Source organism: Gloeophyllum trabeum (genome assembly GCF_000344685.1).
Source record: "Gloeophyllum trabeum ATCC 11539 unplaced genomic scaffold GLOTRscaffold_00001, whole genome shotgun sequence".
NCBI lineage: Eukaryota > Fungi > Basidiomycota > Agaricomycetes > Gloeophyllales > Gloeophyllaceae > Gloeophyllum > Gloeophyllum trabeum.
In genome coordinates, this window is record NW_006920410.1 from 875,704 (window position 1) to 900,029 (window position 24,326).

The 24,326-nt window shown below is 54.8% G+C and overlaps 11 protein-coding genes across 11 annotated transcripts; 4 read left to right on the forward strand and 7 right to left on the reverse strand.

The window, feature by feature from the left end:
* Positions 1–576: 576 nt before the first annotated feature.
* GLOTRDRAFT_134937 (kinase-like protein) lies at positions 577–5,097 on the forward strand (the record flags this gene model as incomplete). Its single annotated transcript, XM_007862482.1, has 8 exons — positions 577–822; positions 897–1,303; positions 1,444–2,744; positions 2,799–3,302; positions 3,357–3,470; positions 3,525–3,595; positions 3,648–3,682; positions 3,737–5,097. The coding sequence occupies exons 2-8, from the start codon at positions 1,180–1,182 to the stop codon at positions 5,095–5,097; spliced, it is 3,510 nt and encodes a 1,169-aa protein (XP_007860673.1). The 5' UTR covers positions 577–822; positions 897–1,179.
* On the reverse strand, positions 4,224–7,685 carry GLOTRDRAFT_67629 (GRAM-domain-containing protein). The gene is made up of 5 exons (XM_007862483.1): positions 7,308–7,685; positions 7,144–7,247; positions 6,600–7,035; positions 6,227–6,535; positions 4,224–6,172 (listed from the first exon to the last, which is right to left on the reverse strand). The coding sequence occupies exons 1-5, from the start codon at positions 7,678–7,680 to the stop codon at positions 5,517–5,519; spliced, it is 1,878 nt and encodes a 625-aa protein (XP_007860674.1). The 5' UTR covers positions 7,681–7,685; the 3' UTR covers positions 4,224–5,516.
* Positions 7,686–9,765: 2,080 nt separating this feature from the next.
* On the forward strand, positions 9,766–10,492 carry GLOTRDRAFT_134939 (thioredoxin). The gene is made up of 4 exons (XM_007862484.1): positions 9,766–9,870; positions 9,943–10,113; positions 10,179–10,253; positions 10,308–10,492. The coding sequence occupies exons 1-4, from the start codon at positions 9,820–9,822 to the stop codon at positions 10,335–10,337; spliced, it is 327 nt and encodes a 108-aa protein (XP_007860675.1). The 5' UTR covers positions 9,766–9,819; the 3' UTR covers positions 10,338–10,492.
* Positions 10,493–11,429: 937 nt separating this feature from the next.
* On the reverse strand, positions 11,430–12,457 carry GLOTRDRAFT_52162 (Caleosin-domain-containing protein). The gene is made up of 2 exons (XM_007862147.1): positions 12,196–12,457; positions 11,430–12,134 (listed from the first exon to the last, which is right to left on the reverse strand). Exons 1-2 carry the CDS (start codon positions 12,404–12,406, stop codon positions 11,512–11,514), a joined length of 834 nt encoding a protein of 277 aa, XP_007860338.1. The 5' UTR covers positions 12,407–12,457; the 3' UTR covers positions 11,430–11,511.
* Positions 12,458–12,978: 521 nt separating this feature from the next.
* Positions 12,979–14,514, reverse strand: GLOTRDRAFT_112923 (uncharacterized protein; the record flags this gene model as incomplete). Its single annotated transcript, XM_007862485.1, has 6 exons — positions 14,449–14,514; positions 14,332–14,401; positions 14,170–14,276; positions 13,874–14,111; positions 13,113–13,821; positions 12,979–13,056 (listed from the first exon to the last, which is right to left on the reverse strand). Exons 2-6 carry the CDS (start codon positions 14,379–14,381, stop codon positions 12,979–12,981), a joined length of 1,182 nt encoding a protein of 393 aa, XP_007860676.1. The 5' UTR covers positions 14,382–14,401; positions 14,449–14,514.
* Positions 14,515–15,310: 796 nt separating this feature from the next.
* On the reverse strand, positions 15,311–15,687 carry GLOTRDRAFT_108852 (uncharacterized protein). Its single transcript, XM_007862486.1, has one exon. It carries the CDS (start codon positions 15,610–15,612, stop codon positions 15,355–15,357), a length of 258 nt encoding a protein of 85 aa, XP_007860677.1. The 5' UTR covers positions 15,613–15,687; the 3' UTR covers positions 15,311–15,354.
* A 247-nt stretch (positions 15,688–15,934) lies between these two features.
* Positions 15,935–17,767, reverse strand: GLOTRDRAFT_123975 (uncharacterized protein; the record flags this gene model as incomplete). Its single annotated transcript, XM_007862487.1, has 4 exons — positions 15,935–17,227; positions 17,277–17,597; positions 17,627–17,656; positions 17,729–17,767. The coding sequence occupies 4 exons, from the start codon at positions 17,765–17,767 to the stop codon at positions 15,935–15,937; spliced, it is 1,683 nt and encodes a 560-aa protein (XP_007860678.1).
* Positions 17,768–17,915: 148 nt separating this feature from the next.
* GLOTRDRAFT_134942 (uncharacterized protein) lies at positions 17,916–19,070 on the forward strand (the record flags this gene model as incomplete). The annotated part of the gene is made up of 3 exons (XM_007862488.1): positions 17,916–18,399; positions 18,461–18,728; positions 18,797–19,070. 3 exons carry the CDS (start codon positions 17,916–17,918, stop codon positions 19,008–19,010), a joined length of 966 nt encoding a protein of 321 aa, XP_007860679.1. The 3' UTR covers positions 19,011–19,070.
* GLOTRDRAFT_118574 (uncharacterized protein) lies at positions 19,047–20,173 on the reverse strand. The gene is made up of 2 exons (XM_007862489.1): positions 19,257–20,173; positions 19,047–19,204 (listed from the first exon to the last, which is right to left on the reverse strand). The coding sequence occupies exon 1, from the start codon at positions 20,166–20,168 to the stop codon at positions 19,290–19,292; it is 879 nt and encodes a 292-aa protein (XP_007860680.1). The 5' UTR covers positions 20,169–20,173; the 3' UTR covers positions 19,047–19,204; positions 19,257–19,289.
* A 127-nt stretch (positions 20,174–20,300) lies between these two features.
* GLOTRDRAFT_108853 (uncharacterized protein) lies at positions 20,301–22,699 on the forward strand. The gene is made up of 11 exons (XM_007862490.1): positions 20,301–20,321; positions 20,371–20,444; positions 20,562–20,571; positions 20,625–20,769; positions 20,823–20,869; positions 20,920–20,984; positions 21,048–21,478; positions 21,544–21,936; positions 21,997–22,228; positions 22,285–22,468; positions 22,531–22,699. Coding segments are annotated over exons 1-11 (1,635 nt in total). The 5' UTR covers positions 20,301–20,319; the 3' UTR covers positions 22,583–22,699.
* Positions 22,700–22,822: 123 nt separating this feature from the next.
* Positions 22,823–24,072, reverse strand: GLOTRDRAFT_67645 (NAD P-binding protein). Its single transcript, XM_007862491.1, has 6 exons — positions 23,936–24,072; positions 23,860–23,880; positions 23,668–23,796; positions 23,504–23,610; positions 23,133–23,449; positions 22,823–23,072 (listed from the first exon to the last, which is right to left on the reverse strand). The coding sequence occupies exons 1-6, from the start codon at positions 23,975–23,977 to the stop codon at positions 22,888–22,890; spliced, it is 801 nt and encodes a 266-aa protein (XP_007860682.1). The 5' UTR covers positions 23,978–24,072; the 3' UTR covers positions 22,823–22,887.
* Between the last annotated feature and the right edge of the window lie 254 nt (positions 24,073–24,326).

Genomic DNA, 24,326 nt, shown 5'->3' on the forward strand with positions numbered 1-24,326 from the left:
GCACCCATTGCTCGCAGAGCATGTACTCTGGCTGTAGCGACGTGGCAAGATTATTGATGTTCCCAACTTGGATCTACGGTGATGCTTGATGGGGTCTCGCCCCTTACGCTCCTCTTCATCCAAGAAAACATCAGAGACCATTAGGCACCCTAACGTTCTATACAAGGATGGTCCACTGAATGAGAAGGGAACAACCGCTGTTCACCAACCCTTAGCCCAAGACCGTACAGTACCGTTATCGTTTTGGGCGTGACCTCAGCGGACCCTGGGACTAGACTATACCCTGGGTAAGTGGGTAACAAGCGATTGGACTGGAAAGGGAAGACTTCATTTACTGCGTATTTACTTGCTCGGGGGACCAAGCGCTCCTTTGTCGCTGAAACATATGGTGCGAGACAATTATGTAGACTTCTATTGGCCTGAATAGTGCATTATGACGGATATCAGGACAGACAAATGCTATTTGTTGAACTGTAAATTGGGGTACGTTTCTGAAGCGCAAGCGCCCGTAAACAGCAGGGTGGCAACGCCAGAACCATTCCGTGTTCAGCTTCTTGCGTCTTGTAACCGATAATTGCTTTCCTTCATATACGACGCTCGTCCACGACTGGTCCCAACTCCGTTATACTCTGCTCTTGTGTCTGCAACTCTAATATCAACACGGCCTCGAGGCCCATCAAGTCGTGGCATATTTTCAGAACGTCCGGAGCTCGTGGCTTTCACGCCCCGTCTGCGCACAACACCTATAACCTAAATCCCGTCGCCCAGTCGCCCCTTTCTCTCTTTTGCAACCTCGGGATTCTAATATCCGCCCCTGCTTGTGTCGGTCTCCTCTGTTGTTAAATCGTCATATCCCTTCCGACAGTCACTAATTTACTTCTGCATTCTATGCCTAGTGTCCTCCGCCTCTCCTCGCCGCAGCGGGAACAGTCCTCGAAGAAGTTTCGTGCTGCGCTCGGTTTCACAGCGTTATCCAAAGATACAGATACTGCTTCTCGGTTTTCCACCCCGGTCAACAGCAGTCGCTCGAGGATCAGTGTGGATACGCTCTCCAGCTATACTTCTCGGAGGAAGAGCCGCAAGGATAGCAGGAGTGTTACGGAAGGATTTTCGTTTGACGAGGGAAACCCTTCGAGTAACGATATAGACGAGGTGGTAACGATCGACGCTTCGGAGAACATGGATCCATCCCAATCGCGACCTTTCCGGCGTGGTATCCGGGTCCACCACCAAGACGGCCCTTGGACGATCAGCGTGGCGGAGAACCCCCACGATCCGCGGTCATATAGTCTCTATGTGAAGAGTGAGTCCTGCTGCTTCCTTCCATATTGCAACAAAGCCTCTGCAGTGATTGTGTGCAATACTGCGCACAACCATGAGTAGACCTTGTAGTAATAGAGGGACGTGCCTGTGCTCAGGATCCTGACTGTTGATCTTCCCTAGCTCCTACCCACAACCTTACCCTCATGCGTACTGCTACGGAGATAGTCGAATTGCATCACAAGTTGCGCGAGAGTAATCCCAACACACGCATCCCCAGTCTTCCCATCGACGTATCCCTATTATCGCCCCCTGCCAAACGGAAGTCAGCGTTTCTTAACACCTTATCTCGACTGGCTTCCCCCTCTGGAGGGAAGACGTCTGGCTCGCGTCAGTCACGTAATCATTCGAGCACTCCTTCAGCGAGCGCGCCGTCAAATATCGCCACCCCTACGATTTCTCCCTCGCAAGAAATCGGCGACCCGTTCGCTAAGGTGACAAACGGCAAATCCATGCCTTCCAGTAGTGTCAATCTTACGGCTCTGGCAGCCTACCTAACCGATATTGCGAACGACCAACTTTTGCGCACCAACCGTGCTTGGAAGCGTTTCGTTCGCGTGCGAACGGACGACTTGGAGAGCGTGCGTATCGAGCGCGCCATCAAGCGTGTCCGGTCAGACCTTGCATCGCATGTCAGCCCCAAGACACCTACAGAGCGCCACGCATCCACAGCAAACAGCTCTTCTGCCGACATTAGCGAAGTTGAGAGCTTTGACGACGAGTATCCAACTTCTGGTTCGAACGTCGTTACCAGTGGAGATATTGATATGACGAGCACCCTTGCAAGGGAGGTGGATATCAAGGAGGAGGATGAAGAGGAGGCGGTTCAGGAGGAGAGTGCAAAGGAGGGTGACGCTGCCGCAGGACGCTCTACTCCTGAAGCAGATACTGCCACCTTGAATGGCGCAGATGGCCACGCGGGGAATGCTAGCACCTCTGACTCCGTCGACCAGCACGCTCGGATCCCTCGGTCCCAGTCAGCCGACCCTATGACCCGCTTGTCCAAGACATATACACCATCCACTCTCAATGGCGACAGTGCCTCTCAGACCGGCGATGAGTCCTCGATATCTACTTCTACTGATGATCCCACCGCGCGAAAGAAGAGGTCCCGTTCTTCTGATCCTCACAAGCAACTCTCGAAGAAGAAGTCACAGAGGAAGGTTGTCATCAGTGACTTCGAGATGATTCGTGTGCTCGGGAAGGGCTGTGCAGGGAAGGTATTACTGGTCCGACACAAGACATCCTCAGATTTCTATGCTTTGAAGGCCATCACCAAACGACACGTCTTGGCCCATCAAGAGTTGCAGCATACTCTGACTGAACAAGCAGTCCTGAAGCGTATGGCTGCTGAAGGATCAGACCCGTTCGTCGTGAAACTCTGGTGGAGTTTTCATGATAAGGAGAATTTGTATCTTGTCATGGTGAGTGCGTCTGAATGCTTCTGGAGGAAAGACTATTAACTTGCGCCCCTATAGGACTTCCACCCTGGCGGTGATCTAGCAACTCAGTTGGCTCGATGGGGCCGTCTTGGACGTGACAGAGCGCGGTTCTACGCTGCTGAGATTGTCGAAGGGGTTGAAGGGCTTCATGCTGCCGGGGTCATCTACCGAGATCTTAAGCCGGAGAATATCTTGATTGGAGGCGACGGTCACATTGTCTTGACAGACTTCGGTCTCTCGAAGGAATTTCCGCGCCGGACGAATGCCATCACTGCACCGCCGACGCCATCGGGCCAGAAGGGAGAGTTCTATTCATCTGCACCTGGCACTCCGACTCCGACGGCCCCTCACTGGATGAAGGGTGAAAACGGGGAATTAAGTGGTTGGCCTGGACAACCAGTAGGACAGCACGACACAACGAGTACATTCTGTGGTACGGCCGAGTACCTGGCTCCGGAAGTGATCCAGGGGTTACCTTACAGTTATGAAGTCGACTGGTGGAGCTTCGGCACGATGCTCTACGAGATGTTGACCGGCATTGTGAGTTCTACTTCGTTTTTCACCGAGGTCAGGTGGGACTGATCATGATTGCAGACACCGTTCTGGGCAAACAATCATTCTGATATGTATGTAAGGGTCTTACAAGATGAGCTTCAGTTCCCGGAGGATAGAACCATGGACCAGGATACCAAAAGTCTAATTCGCGGTGTCAGTGTTATAGCTTGTCCTCGCTGGCGACTCGCACTCACCGTTTTCTTGCAGTTGCTTCAACGTAATCCTGCTCTTAGAATCTGTGAGCCTCGAATCAAGAAGCACCCTTACTTCTCCATGATGTGCGTTTTATGCTGAACTTTTCCAAGCGGTGGCTTACGTTTTTGACAACAGAGATTGGTCCCACGTCTATTATAAGCGGTACATACGTGCGTGGCTACGATTCATCCTCATAGAGTTCTATTGACTCTGCATTCCACCAGCGCCATACATCCCTCCTATTGATCCTTCGAATGCCAGCGATACCCAGAACTTTGATGACACCTTTCTTGAAATGGAGCCGGTCATCAATGACCCCAATGAGAATGATGAGACGGACACGGATCGCGAGCGCGACCAAACTGACACCGACCGCACGGACGGGGAAGACTCTGCCTCCACTCCGTTACAGTCTCGCAGTCCTTCCGTCCACCCTGGAGAGGAGGAGGAGACGGTGGATGTGTTTGACGGCTATTCGTTCAAGGGTCGGCATTCAATTCTCATCGATGACGACGAAGAGGTTTCATCGGAGGCCACGGACAACGAGGCTGAGCCAGAAACAGAAGTGTCTGAGACGGCTGATGTCGCAGCTACTTCAAATACCGGGGACGCAGAAGGTGCTACCGCAGCATCTACTCCTGAGGCACGTAGTGCTGTGCTGCCAGCTGCAGAGGCAGAAGTCGTTCATGAGGCTCTTGCCAAGCCTGAGCCGATGGTCGCACCGACCAATGGCCGTACTTTGACGGAGGTCTCCAGAGTACAGCCCGCCGACAATGCTCTAGTCCAGCCGTCTAAGAAAGTGGAGCAGAAGTCGAGGCCCAAGTCCGCGCGCTTCACCCGGAGTCGCAGGGAGAAATCAGGTATCCCAGCTTTGGACAAATACCTCTCAGACGCTGGCGGAGAAGAGACCGAAGCAACTGAACGCGATGAAGAGGATGATGACTGGGATTTCGTGGAAGCTGGCGAAGGCGAGGAGCGCAACGGATCCAAGGGTCCAACTTTGTTCTCTCGAGGTGTTGTGGACCGGTATAGGCTAGCGCTCCGAAAGGGTTCAACCCCCGCTCGAGCTGCACCCCGTGTCATGTCCAGCAAGTCCAGCAAATCCGAAATTGGCGAGGCCGGTGATTCTCCGTCCCCGTCAGAGAAACAACGTAGGGGGAGGACACCTGGCTTGACATTCCGGAAACATCCCAGGCAATTCCTGCGCGCAAAATCCCCACCGTCTTCGACTCAGTCGTCTCGCTCTGTCACAACTGTTAAGAGTCTCAGTCAATCCGCTTCTGCTACAGTGACATCGAGCACATCAAATGGGTTTTTGACTCCCGCTTCTTCGGATGGGACTACTCTCCCCATGTCACCTTCGTTAAAATCGAAGGAGTCCGCTACGTCGGTTGGCAATACCAGTGTGTCTTCCGACCAATCGGGGAACGGGGACGGGCCAGATAGTGATGATGTAGGGCCGTCGGGTACACTGAAAGCCCAGTCACCATCAGCTGAGGAGCCGGAAAAGCAGAAGAACAAGAAACTGAAGAAGTACAAGGAAGGCGCGGAAAAGGTCCTCTCGCTATTCGCACCTCCTCGATAGCACCCGGGTGGTTGAGCTGACGCCCTTTACATCCTTCTGCTGGGCTCCTGTTCTACATTGATGAATTTCATGTCGACCCTCTCATTTGGACTAACATATGCCGCAACCATTCATTATATTCATGTGTGCCGAGTGCCGAGTATTGGCGTGCATCGGCGTTGCTTTGAACATTGCTGTCTATAATTATATATCTCACTTTGCCATGTCCTCTCCTCACGACAAACATAAGTGCTTTCTAGCTTGCCATTCCAAATACCGGATCACATTCACTCTCCTTAACTCTGATATTCTTGTACATTATTCGATCTCTAGCAGCAACTAAATATACACTATCTCATAACTATTACACAGCAACCAGTGTGGCACGCATTCCACCCTATTGAACCCAAGAAATTTCAGATTGGCAACCAAGAGAAGAATTAGTCCAAGTCCTTCAAACTTCCCCTGAGGTTCTGTACACGCAATTCCAAGACATCCAGCGCCTTGTTGATGTCGGCCACCTCGCCCCTCCAGTCATCGCTCGCTCGAATTGTCGGCGCCCCGCCAGATCTACTCGCAGCGAGTTCCTCCCACAATGTGGTGACCACACCCTGCACCCACTTCTCGCGCTCCTCTGTCCGTTTCATCTCCTTCCTGCGGCCCACGTCCTCTCGCTTGCCCACAATGATGAGAGAATAGATATTGCTGATCACCAGGAAGATAATGATGAAATATAATATGGTGGTCGTGGAAGACTGGTCCCACGCGTCCTTGATGAGCTCGATCGCACCGACAGCGGATTGCTTGCCAACTTTGTACGCGCCCTCGAAAGTATCCCAAGCCCACTGCAGACCACGTTGGTTGCCTGACGAGGCCCGTGATTTGCGGGCTGAGTCAGTGGATGTCCGTTCCTGGCCAGGCGTAGCTGAGACGGACGATTCCACCAGCTCATCTTCGGCTTCGGCTATGGCAGCGGCTGGGTCGACGCCTTCGGGCACAAATTCGGACTGATGTTCCGAGATGTAACGCCGGATAGCCGCGTCGAGCTCAGCGTGGTATGTCTTCTGTCCCTCCAGACACGACTTTTCGATAATGCCTGCATATACAGATCAGCTTATCCCCTAGTACATATTCGCGGGCTGACTCGTACCTTTTATGAAACTCCGCCCTGTCCACTCGACCTGGCTCGTGACAATGATCCTGGTGCTCACATTGCTTGCCCACATCAAGCACGTCTTCGTCTTTACAGAGAAGACGTTCCCGCTGGGGACATCAGGCGTCCTCGTAGTGGTGAGCATCACGACATAGTCGTCGAAGTCACAGTGCATTGTTTCATCACGGAGTTCGCACTTCGTCTGCTTTGGACCTAAACCGCCGGACAGAGGCTTGATGTAAGACATATTGCGAGCTAAGCACTTGGGATTATCCGGGATCGGCGTCCAGTCGGATATTTGGATATCTGCGCAACATATGCGCGTCAATATCCTGAGTTAGGTATCTTATACGTGATGGACAAGACGCACCTTGAAGCTTCTGGTCCTGCACCATGAACTCTTTAACAAACCCACTCGCAAACATCAAATTATAGATCTTCTCCGGCGTCCCAGGCAAGACTGTGTCCATCGCCGTCTCCGTGTAATGGTCCCCATTCTTCAAACAAGCGCACTGCGTGACCTTTCTGGCCGCTTTTATCTTCCCCTTCGCGCCCGCTGGCACCACCGCGTCCCCGGCCTGGCCCGCGCCCTCGAGGCTCGGCCGGGCGCTGCGATCGCCCATGCTCCAGTCCTCCGGCCGTGCTAACCGCCAGATATTAAAAATGACGTCGAAGGTTGTGTCGCGGGACAGGAAGGACGCGAACGTGTACTTGGCGGTGCGCGTATTTATTTGGATCGCGTTGGGGATGACGAACGCTGTCATTTTCTTCTCCAGCGAAGTTATCTCGTACATGGGTATGCACAGCTGTTGTCCGCGTGATCATATTCCGAGATTTTGCCATCAGCGACGTGGAGATGATTGGAGGTAGAGCTGTCAGTCCCCGGAAGTAAATAAGAGTAAAGAGACACGCACGTCTGTGATCCAGCCGAAGATATTTGCGTGGAAGCAGACGTGATTTTCCGAAATGTACAGACGACCTTGGATGAGGATTTCACGTTGTAACGCGCACCCATAGTCTACAGTGAAACGCAATCAACCGTCCGGTCGAGCGAATGCTTGAGCCATGAATCACTCACCATCAATCAGATAGTCCCCTTCAGGGATGGTGGGGAACAGCTCATGGAAATCGGCATTCCTCTTGTTACTAGCAACAGCAAAGCCCGTCACCGGAATATCATCATCGCCCAAGTCGTCACTCTCCTCATCACTTAAGTCCTCGTCACTCCCGCTGTCGAACAGATCATCGCTATCCTGACCAGAATGCGCATCGCCATTAGCGCTGCCCTCCATACGCGGGTCCGAGCCCAGCGACGTATTCCGCGACCGCGACTTTGTCCGCCCTTTCTTATTGGGCGCGCCCCGCGTCCGAGTCGGCGAGCCCGAGACCGACGAGCCCAAGTCCGACTGCGAGCGCGGCTTCGCAAGCGACGTCGACGAGCTCGACTTCATCAGCGTGAACCCGTTCCCGTTCGCGTCGCCCCTGCGCGGCGTCCCGTTCTGGTACTGCTGCAGGATCTGCGGCATGGGCATCCCGCTCCCCGCGTTCGCCATCGCGAGCCCGCTCGCCGCCAGCGCGCTCGCGAGGCCGCCGCCCGTCTGCTTCCGGTCGCGCTTCTTCGCGCTGTTGTTGCTCGAGCTGGCCGAGATCGCGCTCGGCAGGGTGGCGATGGTGGACGGCGGCGAGGACGTGTTCGACCCGCGCCGCCACGGGCGGCGCTTCTTCCCCGAGGTGGACGTCGACTTGATGGAGACGGTGTCCGTGTCGGCGCGCCGGTGCGGACTCAGGTAGTTGTTGCTGTTGCTGCTCGCGGAGGCAGACATGGTGGGGACGCCGCGGGGCGCGTTGATCGTCCCGTGGGGGATGAATTCTGTGCGGAGGGCTGTGGGGGACTCGACAACCGTCGGCATGTGTCCCTCCCCGTCGGAGGACATCGTGGACGCATTCGACCCGCGCCGGTCTCGGTCGAGGTTAGTGAGATCCAACCCCAGCGCAGAATCGGTCATGGAGCGGGGGTGCTTCCCTTGGGAATTCATGGAGGATTTCGAGGGCGTGCGAGGGAGGTTTTTCTCGGGCGAGGAGTCGACGGACGAGTCAGGCTTCCCGTCATCCGGGAAAAAGCTCTGTGTGTTCCGCGCAGATGACGCGGCACTCATGCTGGCAGGCGTGGGTGTGGGCATTGCATCATCATTTGGTGAATGCTGCGAGGCCAAGGGCGACGAGTTCCCCACCCCCACACTTAATGACACTGCACGTCTATCCACTCCACCCTGTCTCGGAGGGCTCGGGCCAAGGCCCAATCCCGTCTCCGTCCTGAAACGCTGGTGGCCGTGACCCTGATCTGGGGAATGACCGTCTTCACTCGGGAATGAAAAGGTCTCGCTGCGACCGTGGCTTGCTGGGGAGGGCGGCACGATCATAACATTGGGATGGCCCTCTTCACTGCCATCGAGGTGGCCTGGCGAGTGAAAACTGGAGTCGGAGTCGGCGGCGCTCAAACTTTTGGAATGAGGGCGTCCAGGGGAAGGATTGCGGGAGGCTTCGCCAGAACGCCTATCAGGCGATGGTTTAACGAGCTTTGAGAGGAAATTGGGAGCCATGGTATCAAGTAATTAGGCCTAGTCGAGCGCGAGTTGGAAAGATATACAGGTCTAAGGAGAGTTCGTCTGCACAAGAACTAGGCAAATCACTGGGTTGCCGGGCCCGCTGGCAATGTCAGAGTGGATACGGAGATAACCTGGGTAAAAACCACAGCAAACAAGACACGTTGCAAGTCAGTTGAAGGTCGGCGGGCGAGCAATTCCCAGCAACGCACGAAGAGGCCTCGAATGAGGAATAGAGTTCGATGAGATCTCGAGGCGCTAGCGCGTTTAGACCGCGAGCAAAGTCGTTTGCAGACGTTGAAGAGCCTCTGTCGCTGCAGCGTACGATGAAGACAGAAAAGTGTTGGGATGCGGACGCGATACCCCGCAGGCGCGTAGACGTCGGTAGCGGTTCGCCACCGGGCCTTGGCGGGAGCCTGGGCTCTATGACATCGTCTACGCAGCCGCTCCGCGAGGCAAGCTGGCGACTGTTTTATGTCGGACTCCTCCAGCTGGACGTTACAAAATGAAAGGACGTTATACGTATGCGACTGTGCTCTGGAATGTATAAAAAAGTCTGAACTCGAGTGCAGAAATTATCGCTCTCAGCATTCGGCTCGTGTCCAACATCTCCGAGTTAGGTAATGGTACTTCCATAGTAGACAGTGCCACAACTTGCGATGATAACGCCGCCTTGGATCAAATATCCTCTCTCCAACTGGGCATGCGCATTTACTCGAAGTTTCTCGTCTTACCCACAGCATTGCGACGTCTGCCACCGTCATCAGCTCAGCCTCGACATACTTATGGAATTCGAGCACAGCACACATCCCGGGCCCGTTCTGAGCTTGCTTCTGTCAGCGAGGGCACGTGACCCATGACCAAGGATGGCGCGCTTGATCTAATCGCGCCTATAAAAGCAGCTCAGCCCGATCCTGCAGCCCCGAGTACCTCTCTCCAGCAAAGACTACACAGACAAACACAAGTCAACCAAATACCACAACAAATATGGGCGGAAAAGTCACCCCCGTCGACTCTGTCGAGAAGTTCCACGAGATCGTACGTGTTATCTGTGGATCCGTGCGGTTAGGGTGGCATCGCTGATCAAGATGGCATGGGACTGGGACGCAGATTAAGAAGGACAAGGTGACCGTGTTCGACTTCTGGGCGACGTGGTGCGGCCCGTGCAAGGTCATCTCCCCCATCTTCGAGAAGCTCTCCGAAGAGTACGGCGACGTCGAATTCTACAAGGTCGACGTCGACGAGCAGCCCGATATCGCCCAGGAGGTCGGCGTCCGCGCTGTAAGTCCCGTTGTTCAATCGTGTAAGGATATCCCAAGGTACTGACTACCCACGATTATACCTAGATGCCCACCTTCATCGCCTTCAAGAACGGCAACAAGCTCAACGACTTGGTGGGCGCCAACCCGAGCGGACTGACGGTACGTCCGACTGATCACGAAGTTACGGTCCGATATCTTATCTTTGCATGACAGACCTTCATCAAGTCGGCCTCAGCCGCATGAGCGATATGCCTGTATCATTATTCTTCTCGATCGTGTAGGGGACTCGAAGATGTACCGAAGTAACAAATTAAATCTGTAATATGAGCCATGGCGTCGAGTGCATCCTGTCAACGATCGCGTATGAAGTGAACACACAATCCCTTGAGCCGATACTGGATGGGAAGCAGATTCGTCCTAGACGAGTGCGGTCACTGATATTACATATTACTGGTATGTCGGAAATTCCGAAAAAACCTTATCGGACGTTGTAAGAACTTATCAGGTCCAATAAGGCCATCAGGTCGTTAATACCCATATTAGGTTCGAAAATATGGAATAACGCGCTACCAGCCTGATGGAGCCTGATCAGCCTGACGCTACCTGATCAGGTCTTATGAGACCTTATAGGGTTTTCCACGAATAATAATAAAAATCTCACTTCGCTTCCGCCTCCATTGTTCCCGAACTCAGCTGATTTTGTAGTCTCTCTCCTTACAGCCATTTGCAGATCGATGGGCCCACCTTTTGAAAATCATTTACAGTCGGACCACGTCGGACAAGCAATTTCAAGTCCCCGAGAGACAGAAATCAGACCATCTGGACTTCTCTACCTTCTTCCGACGTCCCTGGCACCCACTCCGACCCACTCCGACTATACGTGGTTTTCTGAATTGATGGTCTATCGATCTGCAAGCGGCTGTACATGCATTTTATGGTCCAATTAGCATCTTAGGTCACCTGAGTGCACTGGTCAGGTTCGAACACAGGGCCGCCAAGTCGACAGAGACTTAGGTCGCGCGAGTTAACTACTATACCAAATGTGCAATACTAAATATGAAACAAATCGTGCTATATACCGTCATCTGGTTCCTTCTGTGTGTATGGGGCATATGCAACACCACTTCATTATTATAATCCCGCCGTACGAGGGCATCGTGGTAATGCACTGAATTCACAGTTGCATAGTACTGACTTATTTTAGGCGCAAGGTACTAATAAAAACATGTATACGAGACCGGAAACACTGTCACATCTTATCGGGCCTGATAAGTCCTGACCAGGATAGAAACCAAACCCTATCAGGCATTATAAGACCATCAGGCTTCGTCAGACCTGATATGGGTTTTTGGATTTTTCCGACATATCTATGATTTACAAGCCCAGAAAATGGATGCCCTGGTTTACAACTGCCCCCTCATTGATGCACCTTGACCCCCTTCCTCTCAGCAGCGAGATTCCAGAAGATGCTCCCGTCATAAACGCCCCGGACCTGCTCCTTCCTAATCACCCAATCCCTGGGCCTCAGCAAAATCCACGTCGCCAACCACTCAAACACCACCGCGCCCCACCCCACCGGGTCCAGAATACACCTCTGCCCCACAATTGCGCGCACCGTATCCCACACCGTCAGCCCGTCCTTGCCCGGCAGGCTCGAATACTTCTCGAAGAAGTCCTCAAACTTCTCCGGCACGAACCGCCCCTCATTATCGTACGCCCCGCTGTCCGACCCGTGCTTGTCGCGGTGGATGTTCCGCACGTGCACGCGGAAGAGCGGGTCGGGCACCCAGGAGGTCTGCGTCGGGTACGCAAAGAACGTGTGGATGATCCACATCGAGAACGCGCTCAGCAGGAGCCCGAAGCCCAGCTGGTAGAACCCGCGGAAGGTGTCCTGCGGCCAGATGACGCCGTCGCCGTCCCGGTCAAAGAACGCGCAGTGCTGCTGCAGCACCGTCTCGTTCGCGTGCTTCTTGTTGTACGAGTTGGCGGTCGTGCCCTGCGGGTGGCTCCTCGTAGCAGCCTGGTTCGCGCGGGGAACACCTTTCCAACGTGATAAGCATATGCATCGCGTCTCCAATTCGTGCGATCGAAGGGGCCGCACCTGTGTCCCCGAGCTTGGACTTGTCGTCTGGAACGTACACCGGTCGTTCCTTCGTCACTGGGACGCTATCCACCGATGTCGGGATATCGCTATGCTTCCCATCCGGGGACTGCCCATCCTCCTCATGCTCATGCTCGTCCGGCGGCGGAACCTCCTTGACCACCTCCGCGAACGATCTCGGGTCCTCAGGAGCGAGCGTAGACTGCATCATCGGAAGGATCGTGAATACTGCGCAGGTTATTGGTTATGAATTCGTGTATCGCTCACCTGTGATTACCCCGACTTTATATAGACGGTCGTCGCCGCGAGATCTCACCCCAACGCTGAGCAGCATCGAGCGTCGTGACCGATGCTAGCGTTCTCTCTGCGCCAATGATGCCTGTGATATCATACCTTGACGTAGATGTGGCACATCGACATCCATACCCCATTCGGGCAACTCGCCTGCCTATTCCGGACCGCAGGAACTCCATACCATTGATCGTCCAATAGCATGTGAGATTAGAATTTGTATGATAAGAAGGCAAGCACCAGCTACAGATACATGTGATTGTTCACAGAGCAGAAAGTAAGAAAAGAAAAATGCTGTGCGTCAACGAGCGGCGGGCTGACAAGGTCCTGCAAGCCATTGTCTATCCAGGAGGGAAGAGAGGGGGGAAGCATATGTACAGTCCCTGTCCGGGGCGCGATGGCGCGAGGCATAGCGGTGCTTTGGGTCGTCCAAGTCCCTTTCATATACAACAATACAGCAGCAAGGACACGAAGAGGTGGTTTCTCCGCCGATCACCAGAAACGGTTCGTATCTGGGTGGATGTTGTTCGCCATGCGTAGCATGACCACGTTCGACGTTAGACTCGAGAACTGCAACACAAACTATCAGCAACGTCCCTTCACGCAACCAGGCAAAACCCACTTACGCCATTGCCGATGATAACCTGCGCCCTCTGGCCAATAACCATATCCACCGCCTGCGCGACGTACTTCTGCTCCCGACTGAGCACCAAATCCCGGCTACTCGCCACATTCTCCCACTCCCTCCCCTCCGCCAGCGCGCGCTGCCGCAGGGCCTCCTTCAGCTCGTCCACCCACTCCGCCTTCCCGTTCGTCATGATGAACACACTCCTCAGCGCCCCGCCGCGCCGCCGCAGCCGCGCCTGCTCGTCGTTGCGCACCTGCGACACGCGCTCGACGATCTGCTCGACCGAGGGGAAGCAGTGCTGCAGGTAGATCGCGTCGTTCTCCGGCGTCGTCGTGCCCCACCCGCCGCCCGGCGGCGGCTCGAACTTGTCCGGCAGGTCGGGGAAGCTGTTGAAACCGTTGTACAGGGACGACCACTTGGCGAGGTGGTGGCAGTGGTCGACAAAGTCGCCGCGCCGGATGTGCAGGGCGAGTAGGCCGGGGATGGGCTTGTACTGGTCGAGGGAAGTGGGGTTGTAGTTGGTTTGGAAGAAGGGCGAGATGATGGGGAGGGAGGAGAGAAGCGAGGATAGGAAGGTGGTCGTTGCGAAAAGATGGGAATTATATTCGACTGCCGAGTGGATCAGGGGTGACCAGTGGAATTGAGTAAGAATCGGCGAGACACGAAGCGAAGGCCAGATGTCCAGTACACGTTTAGACCCGAATATCCTGGAACGCCATATCAGCCAATCGCCCTTACGGACTTTTTCGAGACACTCACCATATCTCGAAGATTTGGGCAGAGTACATATCCAACTCCACACAACGGTCCTCAATCGAGTTTAGCTTATCCACCCATGCCTGCATAACCTGACTTGCAGGTGCTTCCGAGGGTAACGAGGAGGTCACCTCCGACCCATGGATGATCGTCCGTTCGGGACATACTTTCTCCCAAAACTCCTTCCGTACTGCTCTTGGATGTACCTCGCCCTTGGGGAATGAATCGCCGACAATGGGACCTATTTCCGCAGCCACGATCAAAAGAAGGGGTTGGGGTACTAAAGCGAATGCACGTACCGTTTATTAGTGCTGTCAATGGTATCCGGGATGGTATAAGTTTGCCGTTGAAATCCGAGTATTCTTGAGACAGATCTCGGTTCCAGGTATAATTGTCAAATACAAATCTGAGCGTCCGGGATTAGGGCGGGATGTAGGTAAAGCAAGAAAAGTGAGACGTACGTTCGCTTGGCGACGTATGATAGATGTGCGTTCAGTATTAGCTCTTGCATAGCATTTCCCCATCCAGAATCTGGCGAGCTCAGTACCAAGCGACGTCAGGGAGCATGTGAGACTTACTATGTACATGATTTGGAAGCCAAAGGTACCTCCCGTCCTTGCCCTCCGGAAACGGCAGATCGGGGTCGTGTTGCGGCATAGACAGCTCCGCTTCATGCCACGTCTCATATAGCGGCGGATTCGGATTGGGTTCACTGGTGGCGAATTCGTCGACCATTGACTCGATCTTGATGGCGGTCTGGGCAGCTGGCGTCGAGCCAAAGGTATAGAGCAGGCCAAGCACGGACAGGCCGACGACTGCAGCGGTGAGCAAGCGCTTGTAGCGCCTCGGATAGCCAGAGAGGCTGGAACACGAGTCCGGTGAGCCTGCACGCGAGGGGTGGAGGGGGAGGACATTATTGTAGTCGGCGGACTTGCGCCACTTGGCTGGTCGGTGGTCGAGGAGGCCCATTTGCGAAGGAATCGGGGTCAAAGAGAGGCGGGCATCCAGCGGGGAGAATGAGACGGAGGATTAGCAGGAGGAACGCATCCGGGTTGACAACCGTGAACGTGTCAGAGCTCGATGCATCCGCGCTCGTTGCTGCGGGAATTTGTGGAGCGTAGTGGCGCGTCATTTCTCCCACGCGTCCTGCTTCTGTTGATCCTGATTGGCCCCGGTCTGGGGTCTCGACTATCGAACACCGGTGGCGGTACACGCTATTTATGCAGCTCACCGCCGGCAGACGCGCTCTGCAGCACCCTCGGAGCCGTCCACTTGCATACAGGATATGAGCGGAATGCAACTCCTGCTCGAAACAGTTCGAGTGTTGTGGGAAGACGTGATCAGAATCAGTTTCTCATCGCGACTAATACACACGTCGCCTGCTCTTCGCAGCCCCAAAATCTGGGGCACCTCTTCGAGAAAGCTCGGATCTGTTACGTCCTGATATAAACCCCCGATTGAGTACCCTCCCCCTCGACCCGTATTTATTCCGTTCGTGCGCTCTCAGTCCCTATAGCTAGCTGACAATGCCCGTGAATGGCAGGACCTTGGTATTTTGAATGTTCCCCGTCAGGTCTCTGCACGTGCCGCCATCTTCTCTTCGCTCCTCTGCTGCTACTTACAACCAGGATCGGGACCGTCCTCGCAGTCTCATCCACATCGATTAATCGCGACATATTCGGACCACTCAACGGCCCGCGGGATGCTTCATTTAAAGCGACGTTCGCAGCTTGACCCGTCATGCGACTGTCACCTCCCTTCTGTACCTACTTCTTCCACGGTTGCATATAGAATCTCTTGCTGAGCGGGAGTAGGCAAGTGAAGCAATGTGCAGATACCCACGACCGTGGGGCCGACAAGGGAGGCACAGTTGCATAAGGATCCTCGGGTCCGGGAACGGCAACCAAGGGCGACAACGTAGTGGCATTCCCCCCGCAGTCCGCATTCCGCACTCCCTCATCCCCAAGCTCTCCGTAGCGCGTTGCTACGCCGATTCCGAAATAAGCACCCGAGGCAGAAATACGGATGTTCGAAGAAGAGCCCTCCGCCGTTGGGTGAGAAAGCTCAGCCCAGCGCTGCAACAACATCCGTATAACCGAGCTCCCCGAGTACCCGCAGGACGCAGATCTGATTCCACACATGTCCCCAGCCCCAGCCCCTCTTCGCCGACACCCCCACTTCCAGGCTCGGAAACACACCATTCAGCCACACCGCCACCTTTCGAGCATCGCCTACGGGCGAGCACCGCATGTCCAGGCTTCGGAGGCCATGATCCCTATCCATACTCACAGGCGCCGGCACCGCGCCCGAGGCGTCGATTTGCAGCTCGAGCGACTGCAGCTCCGGACACCCCCGCGCAAGGTAGGCGAGCGCGCGCAGCGTCGGGATGGCAGCCGCGCCCACCGGCGGCCGGTCGCTGTTCGCCGTCACCACGCGCAGCTTCTGCAGGCACGGCCACGCGCTCGCCATCGCCAGCACGTCGTCGTCCCCCAGGCGGACCGTATCACTGGGGAAGTTAACGAGGACATTCTCCAGCGCGCGCAGGCCGAGCAGCGGCTCGACGATGTCGGCGTAGTCGAGCGCGAGCTCCGCGCGGTCCTCGTTCGTCGTGCTGAGCTCCAGCACGCGCAGATGCGGGAACCGCAGCTTGGAGAGCAGCCCGCGGTAGTTGCACCCCTCCGGGCTGCCGTGCGTGTCGGCCGTGAGATCCAGTTCCCAGAGCTGGTCCGCAGAGAGCACTTCGAAGAGCGGGATCAGGGACTCGACGGACCCGCGCAGGCACAGGTAGTCCAGGTTCCCTAGCGCGATGCGCTCGGGGAACTCGTAGGTGTTCTCCAGCGGCAGGCGGAGGGATAGAGACGTGAGCTGTTCCATTTCGAACGCGCTTTTGTATATGCCTGCGTGCACGTCTTCCCATGACTGCTTGTCACGGAGGATCTTCACTCCGCGGTAGGCCTCCCATACGTACAGCATGCGTAAGTGCTGGAACCGGGGGACTAGCGTCAGACAGCCTGGCGGTATCTTTCCCCACAAGGTCAGTTCCTGGAGTTGTGTTTCGGACAGCCGCTCTAGGAAAGTCTGGACGCCACCGCCCTGCTCAGGGTATTCAGTCAACAGGAATCGCGCGTGGCGCAGTGAAGGTGACTGGAGGAGTTTAGCTTCTGAGAGAGAGAAATCTCCCCCTCGCCATAGTAGCTGCCGAAGACGGGGAAGCAGCGGTGATGGATGCCATCGCAGGAGGGCTTCATACACAGAAGGATCAGTCCGCAGGTTCTGCGAGTGATTGAGAGAACGTATCCGCGCGGCGTAAGCGTCGAATACTCGCCAGGTCTCCGGAGGGACGTTTTCTTTGAGAACCTTCAGCCAATGCCATCGTGAGTGGAGATCTGCTAGCGAGAGGACGTACAAAGAGACCCCCGCGATACGCTGACCCGAAGGTTGGTAGCAGCTTCATCAGGGGCACCAGCGAGCGCATGTGTGACCAGAGGGTGTCTAGGGCAATGGGGAGGAACGCCTTGCATGTAAGCGCGAGCATGAGCATGTCTCGCTGGGATTCCTGGGATGGAAAGCCGTCTGCGGACCAGATGAGGTGGTCGCAGACTAGGTGGAGGATGTCGGGGAGCGCGAGCGCCCTGTGCATTCCTACGGTCTCTGAACTTGCAATGGATAAGGTCATAGTCTGCATGTCCATCTTCAGCTCGTAGACGTGAATACCAGGGTGTAATGGCTTACATGAGAACTTAGACTGCGACTTACTGCCTGCGGATCGTACGCCTCCTTCGCCTTCTGATGCAGCAGCAGTGAAAGGGATGAATGCCAGTATGAGACGAGTTATCTGGCGTTAGAGATCAATAGTACAGGTTCATTCGCCGGGGTGGTGCCGTGGTGCTTGGCCATGTCTTGTGCACGTTCAAGTTAGCCGTGAGAGGGCGTGAGAATGTAGTCGTCCGAAATGAAGATGTCCGATCGTATACCGCTTGAAAGCTTGACATCTCATCCTTTCTCCCCATCACTGTCTTAGCTGTTGTCTGCGTTGTTGAACGCGATGGGGAAGGCCGGGAATAAGTCATCACTCAAAGCCGCGCTCCTGTCCCACCAGGCTCGGGTGGACAAGAAAGAAAAGGCTGCCAAAGCAGCCAAGGCAGCGGACCACAAGGACAAGAACGGGCCTACCAAACCAAAATCCAAAGGGAAGGGAAAAGCGGCGCAGGAGCGTCAGGCAACGATACCATTCTCTCCGTCGGACACCATACTCCTCATCGGAGAAGGCAACTTCTCTTTCGCCCACGCGCTGGTTGCATCTCCCCCACCCAGCCTAGAATTCTTGCCGCCAGGGAACGTGACCGCTACCGGATACGACAGTGAGGAAGATTGCTACGAGAAGTACCCCGAGTGCAGAGAGATTGTTGCTACTCTGCGGCAGAAAGGCGTCGAGGTCCTGTTCAGCGTGGATGCTATGAAGCTGGAGAAGTGCGCTGCTCTGAAAGGCCGGAAGTTCGACAGGATAGTATGGAATTTCCCCCATGCAGGTAAAATGTACCCGCAACTCATCTCAAGGTGACCCGGAGTTCATGCTCAATCTTATATCAGGGAAAGGCATCACAGACCAGGATAGGAATATCCTTTCAAACCAGCTGCTAATCCTTGGATTTCTCCGGTCTGCGTCACATTTCCTGATAGAAGGCCCCATCCCTTCCGTACAGCAAAGGCACAAGCGGAAAAGAAAGCCAGGTGAAGATGACGACGACGACGACCCGTTGGACAACGGTGCTGCGGGCGAGAAAAAGCCATCACTTGATACAAGGTCCAGAGGGACTGTCCTCATAACTCTGCGAAACGTACCGCCATACACGCTTTGGTGAGTCGACAGGGAAGCTTTCTTCAGTTCAATCTCGTCTTACGTTTCACGTTTCGACTTGACCTCAGGGATGTACCAAAGCTCGCTAAGACACCCCCACCGCCTGCATCTCTCGGCGCTAAGCCAAATCCCAGATACGTACAGCTGCGTTCGTTCCAGTTCGTCCGATCTGCTTGGAAAGGCTACGAACACCGTATGACGAAGGGTGAGAGACTTGGCGGTCAAGGGACGACAGGCCAGGGTGGGGAAGACCGAACATGGGAGTTTTGTCTAAAAGATTAGTTCAGCGACCCGTGCCCCGGGGAATAATGGGTCCCAGTCTTGGATTGCGGCCTTTATGAGAGGTTCTATGCCTGAATAGAACTCTAGGACAGTGCTATTATATTACTGTGCTTGACCATATTATCCGTGGAACGACGCATCAGATTCAGCACCAGTAGCATACGATGCCACTCTACTAAACTACACACCAACATCTGTGATACGACCATTAGTATCGCCCGTAAGGAGGAAGAGAGCATAACATACCTCATGTAAGCCAGACTGCAAGAGGGAGCGTCATCAAGACGGAGGACTGGACTCCGCCGATTGTCCTTCCTCCAAGCTCTTCTTGAAGCCTTCCAGCGTCCTCGCCAGTTTGCCTCCACTCGCCTCGCTCAGAACTGCCGCAAGCTGCATGGCCGGCGTGCTAAGCAGACCGACAATCTGGGCCCTCAGGGTGTCTAACGTGGGCAGCTTCGACACATCCTGCACTGCAGGGGGAGTGAACACACGTCCCTCGATCAGCGCTCCGACGAGCTTCAGCTCGGGGGTCTTGATAGGCCTCTGACGCTTCGGTCGTCGCCCAGGCGTCACAGGGTCTGCATCGGCTTCAGCCTTGGCCTGTGCGAGCTGCTCCGGTGTTGGCGGCTTCTTCGGAGGCACAGCTCGGTCGAGGGCTCGCAGGATAGCGTTGAGTTGGGGAGGGTTCAATGTTGGCAGGCTGAGAATTGCAAATCCTCCATGCACCATATTCGCGATTTCGGAAACAGCATCTTTGTCCAAGGGCGCATAGTCCCGCAGAGCGACGCCGAAGATAGAGGTGCGCATAACTTTTAAGTTGGGCGGCTCTGCGGCTTCAGGTGAGACGGGTGTAGGCGACATGCCCACCGATGATCTTGCTTTTGCAGCGCGTGCAGAAGCATTTTGAATCTCCTTCCGCAATTGAATTAGGCGAGGCACGGAGAAATCCTTGTGCTCTAGGAAGATGAGCGGCGAATTGGAAGAGGACTGAAGGATTCGGGTGTAGTGGTTGTAGAGGAAAGTCTTCTTCGTTCCATAGATCCTGGGTTCTGGCTTGCCAGGGTAGACTACGGGCGGCTTGACCGAGATAGCATAGCTGCGAGTCTGCAAGCGTAGAGCAGACGTGCTTGCGACACGAGCTGTTTGTGGTGGCAGCATGAGCTGAATATTGAAAGCTCGTCGTTTCTTGACATACCCAATTTGGGAAAGTTATTGACCACTCGCCACAGCCACGTGAAGCGCTTGTTGTAGTCTGCCACCGTTTGTAGGCTGTAGTAGACGGCTTCGTTGCATCCGTCTACCGGGAAACATGTATGTTCTGGTGTTTCTGTCGTGTGCCTTGCTCACCGGTTTTACCCAGGGACGAAGATGATGACGCCTACCTCTACGGCGACCCGACGGACGCCGGGCAGTCTACTACCGTTGAGACTTCTGGTAAGAGCTGTTCATGGTTACGAGGCGTATTGGGGAGGGAGCGCTTCTTTTCATGTAACTCGTATGCTCTTGAAATAATCATTGATCTTCCTCCCGCCTTCGCGTGTTGTGTGACAGTGCCTCAGCCGTGAGTCTCTAGCGAAGTGGCAGGGCTGTCAGGTTCTTACAGTGAGGATGTAGGGTTCCCCTAGAAAAGGCCCAGCCTGCAAACGGTGTCTTGGCCCAACTGGAAGCGAACGTGAAGGAAGAAAATGCGGACGAGGAGGAAGAAGATCGCGGGGACATGGGTGACGAGGACGAAGATGAGGGGGACGAAAGCGAAGATGTACGTTTAATAACCCCCCTTCCTACGCTCCGCTATAATGAACATGGGTGCAGGATATCGAGATTATTATGGAGCCAGCTAATCGCTCACTTGACTTCCGGTATGTGTACATGGCCTCTGTTCCGGTTTCCCTGTTAAGTGCCTAGGCAGACAAAACCGTCCCAGCGTTACCCGCACTCTTAGTGCAAGTGTGAGCACTCCCACTAAACCGGGCCGTAAGCACTTATCTGAACAATGTTGGTCGACCTCGTCTAATCTCGGTACTCGGTATATTCTAGCACCAGCACCATCACTTACGACGGAGTATACCCCACGAGAACGGGGTGACCCTCTCAACAAATCGTTAACCTCCAGGTCCACTCCTCAAGCAACCCCACAACCGACGTCAATATCCTCCCAGTCCCAACCCCCAGAAAGCCAGCCCCAAGAGCAGAAACAAGCAGATGACGGACCTGACCCGAACACACTTCCCCCTGCACATGCGCCCCCATCCCATCCCTCTATCAATCCGTCGCTGCCAGGTACCATCGATGGCAGGTCAATCTTCGAATATGATATCCAGGCTATGGCGGAGAAGCCCTGGAGAAGACCCGGCTCGGATATCAGTGACTGGTTCAACTATGGCTTCGATGAGGTATCATGGGAAGCTTACTGCTATCGGAGGAGAGAGATGGGAGACGTCGCTAGCTCTCTCAAAGCGAATATCTTGGTATGTGCGATTTACACAATAGGACAAGCGTTCACGTTGCGAAATGGATTAACGTTCCCCACCAGAACTTCGCTGGGATGCCGGAGGAGCAAATCGCTGCCCTTCCACCAGAAGTCCGGACGATGATCATGGCGAACGTCGCTTCCATGATGCCAGGCGGCGGTCCCAACCCCGCCATGATGCAGGCGGGCATGGGCATGAATCCCATGATGCACCCAGACATGTCAGGGATGATGGGAATGGGGATGGGTGACATGGGCAATATGGGCAATATGGGCATGGGCATGCAAGGACCTGGCCAGATGATGCAGGAAGGCATGGTTCCGGGGGCAGCTGGTGCGACGCCCGAGCAGGGCGGACCTGGGATGGGTATGGGTGAAGGATTCGGTGCCGGTGGGCCGGGTGCAGGTATGATGGGTATGGGTATGGGTGGAGAATTTGGCATGCAGGGCATGCAGGTAAGCTTCGGAGCCGTCATTTCCGAAAACCATATTTTGACAAGCCGTCTTCGTGATCAGGATCAGACCGGCATGGGCCAACAGATGTACCCAGGGATGGAGGGCAGCGGCACTCCTGGCCCCGGCCCTAGCCAGGGTCCCAGTTCTGGACCTGTGCAAACTCCGACTCCCATTCCCGCCGCACCACGAGGTCCCGCCACTCCTGTATCGTACCGAGGACGACCCATGCAGCAAGGCATGGGAGTGCGTGGCATGCGGGGTGGGTACGGTATGGGGAGAGGTAGAGGCCACGGTAAGACTGCTATCACTGCTCCTTTCATAGTAGGCACTAACCCGGGCACTTTCTAGCACCTCAAAACCTTCCTGTTAGACCAGCCTCTCCTCTTCCTCCAAACGTTCCTACAGGACCGAGGAATCAAAAATATAGGGACAAGGATGCCAATGCACCTGCTGTCGATGGTCTAGACTACGGCGGAGGTGGAGGTGGGGCACATAGGGACAATGCAACACCTGATGATGACAGAGGGAGCCGGTGAGTACTAAAAAATTCCTTCCTAGGTCGCGTCTCGTCAGTTCTTCCTGATCTACCTACAGGAAGCGCAGAGGCTCGCCGAATGGCGACGACAGGAGCTCGAAACGGCGCTAGCGCCCCATTGTGCTTGCATTCGTCGGGCATGTGTATCCATGTATACTCGTAATGTGCGGCTAATATACTCCGGGCGTCCTGATCCCGTTCGCTCGGGACAGATGTGTTGTGGTGTGCGAAGCAACCAATGGACCGTCGTTTCAGGCAGGTTATGAAGGCGACGCATGGTATGCACATGCTATGGACGACTTCTTTACTTCGGTCCCGCTCCCGCGTTGAGACTGATGAACTCCATGAAACCGATTATATTTGTACTATGCAGCTATATTACAACGTTGTCTTGATGCAAGATGTCCGAAGTCCATTTACAGCCACTGCTTGTTTCCGTAGTGCGACACGAAGGCTCCCGTCTGCTCGATGGTGAATCCATTAATGACCTTCAACATCAACTTCACGGACTCCTCGGGAGTGATAGGACCGTTCCAGTGAGGGTAATCCTTCTGGAAGGTAGCAATTAGAGCCTTGAAGACTTCGAGTTCCTCAGGTGAAGCTGTATACATACTACGTTAGATAATCTCATCAAAAGAATTAGGAATCTGGATATACTGACGAGGCTTCTCCGAGGTGTTTACAAGGCCTGGGCTGATAGCCAGGAAGGCGATGCCCTCGTTCTTGTACTCCACGGCGTACTTCGCGACGACCATGTTCAGGGCGGCCTTGGAGATGGAGTAGGGGGCGGTAATCGGGAAGTTGACTTTGAGGGTGAAGTCGACGTCGGCAGTACCCGTGGAGAGGGTGATAACCTTCTTGAGGGAGCCCTTCTTGAGGAGCGGGAGGAAAGCGTTGATGCTGTGCACAACACCAACAACGTTCACGTTGAACGCCTCCCGGAGGTCCTCTGCAAGCGTCTCCTGCTCGTCGGGGCCGCTGGAGACAAACGTCAATATATGACGCTATCATCCTGGAATGATGAATACTCACTAGCCACCCAGGCTGCGCTGCGTGCGGCCTTCGGGAAGGAGGGCAGCATTGTTGACGAGGACGTCGAGGCTTCCGCCAGTCACCTTTGCGACCTCAGCTGCTGCAGCCTAATGAAACGTCCGTCAGTGAGTGCTTTATGAACGATGGCAAAAGAAAAGACATACATCTAGTGACTTCCTGTCGGTAATGTCGGCCTTCACAACATGCACGTTGGGGGCCTTGATCTCGGTGAGCTTCGTCGAGCCCGCGGGGTTGCGCACAAGGCCGAACACGACGTTCTTCGGGTCTGCGCTCTGTATAGTCGAAACAAGGTGAGCCTAGTGATTCGTGATGCCGGTCTCGCGAGGACATCTCACCAATTGCTTAACGAACTCCAACTGCAGACAGGATATCAGCTCAAATCCGTATAGCTGGTGGTCCAAAATTACTTACGCCAATGCCACGAGAAGCACCAACAATAGCGTAGGACGGCATGGTGAATACTTGGGCTGAAGCGGTGGAGGTGAGCTAGTCGAATACGAGAGTGTTTGAGAAACGGGGAAATTCTGCAGTTACAACGCTCATGCTGGGCCCTTTTCTACTCTGCACGAACTCTGCTTGACGGCGATACAACGTCTACGTCGCAAGGACAATTGGTCAGTCGAGGCTGCTTGCTAAAGCCTCGTCCTCCGGGGTACTTTCCTAATTTGTGCATTTTATGCTGTCCATTTGGTTCCGTCATGCTTCTTAGTCATCCACCGACTGCCAATTATGAGCAGAAACGGACTCGGAGCGCTGATCAACCTACGCCGATTGCATCACTCATGCCTTACGAAGTCATAAC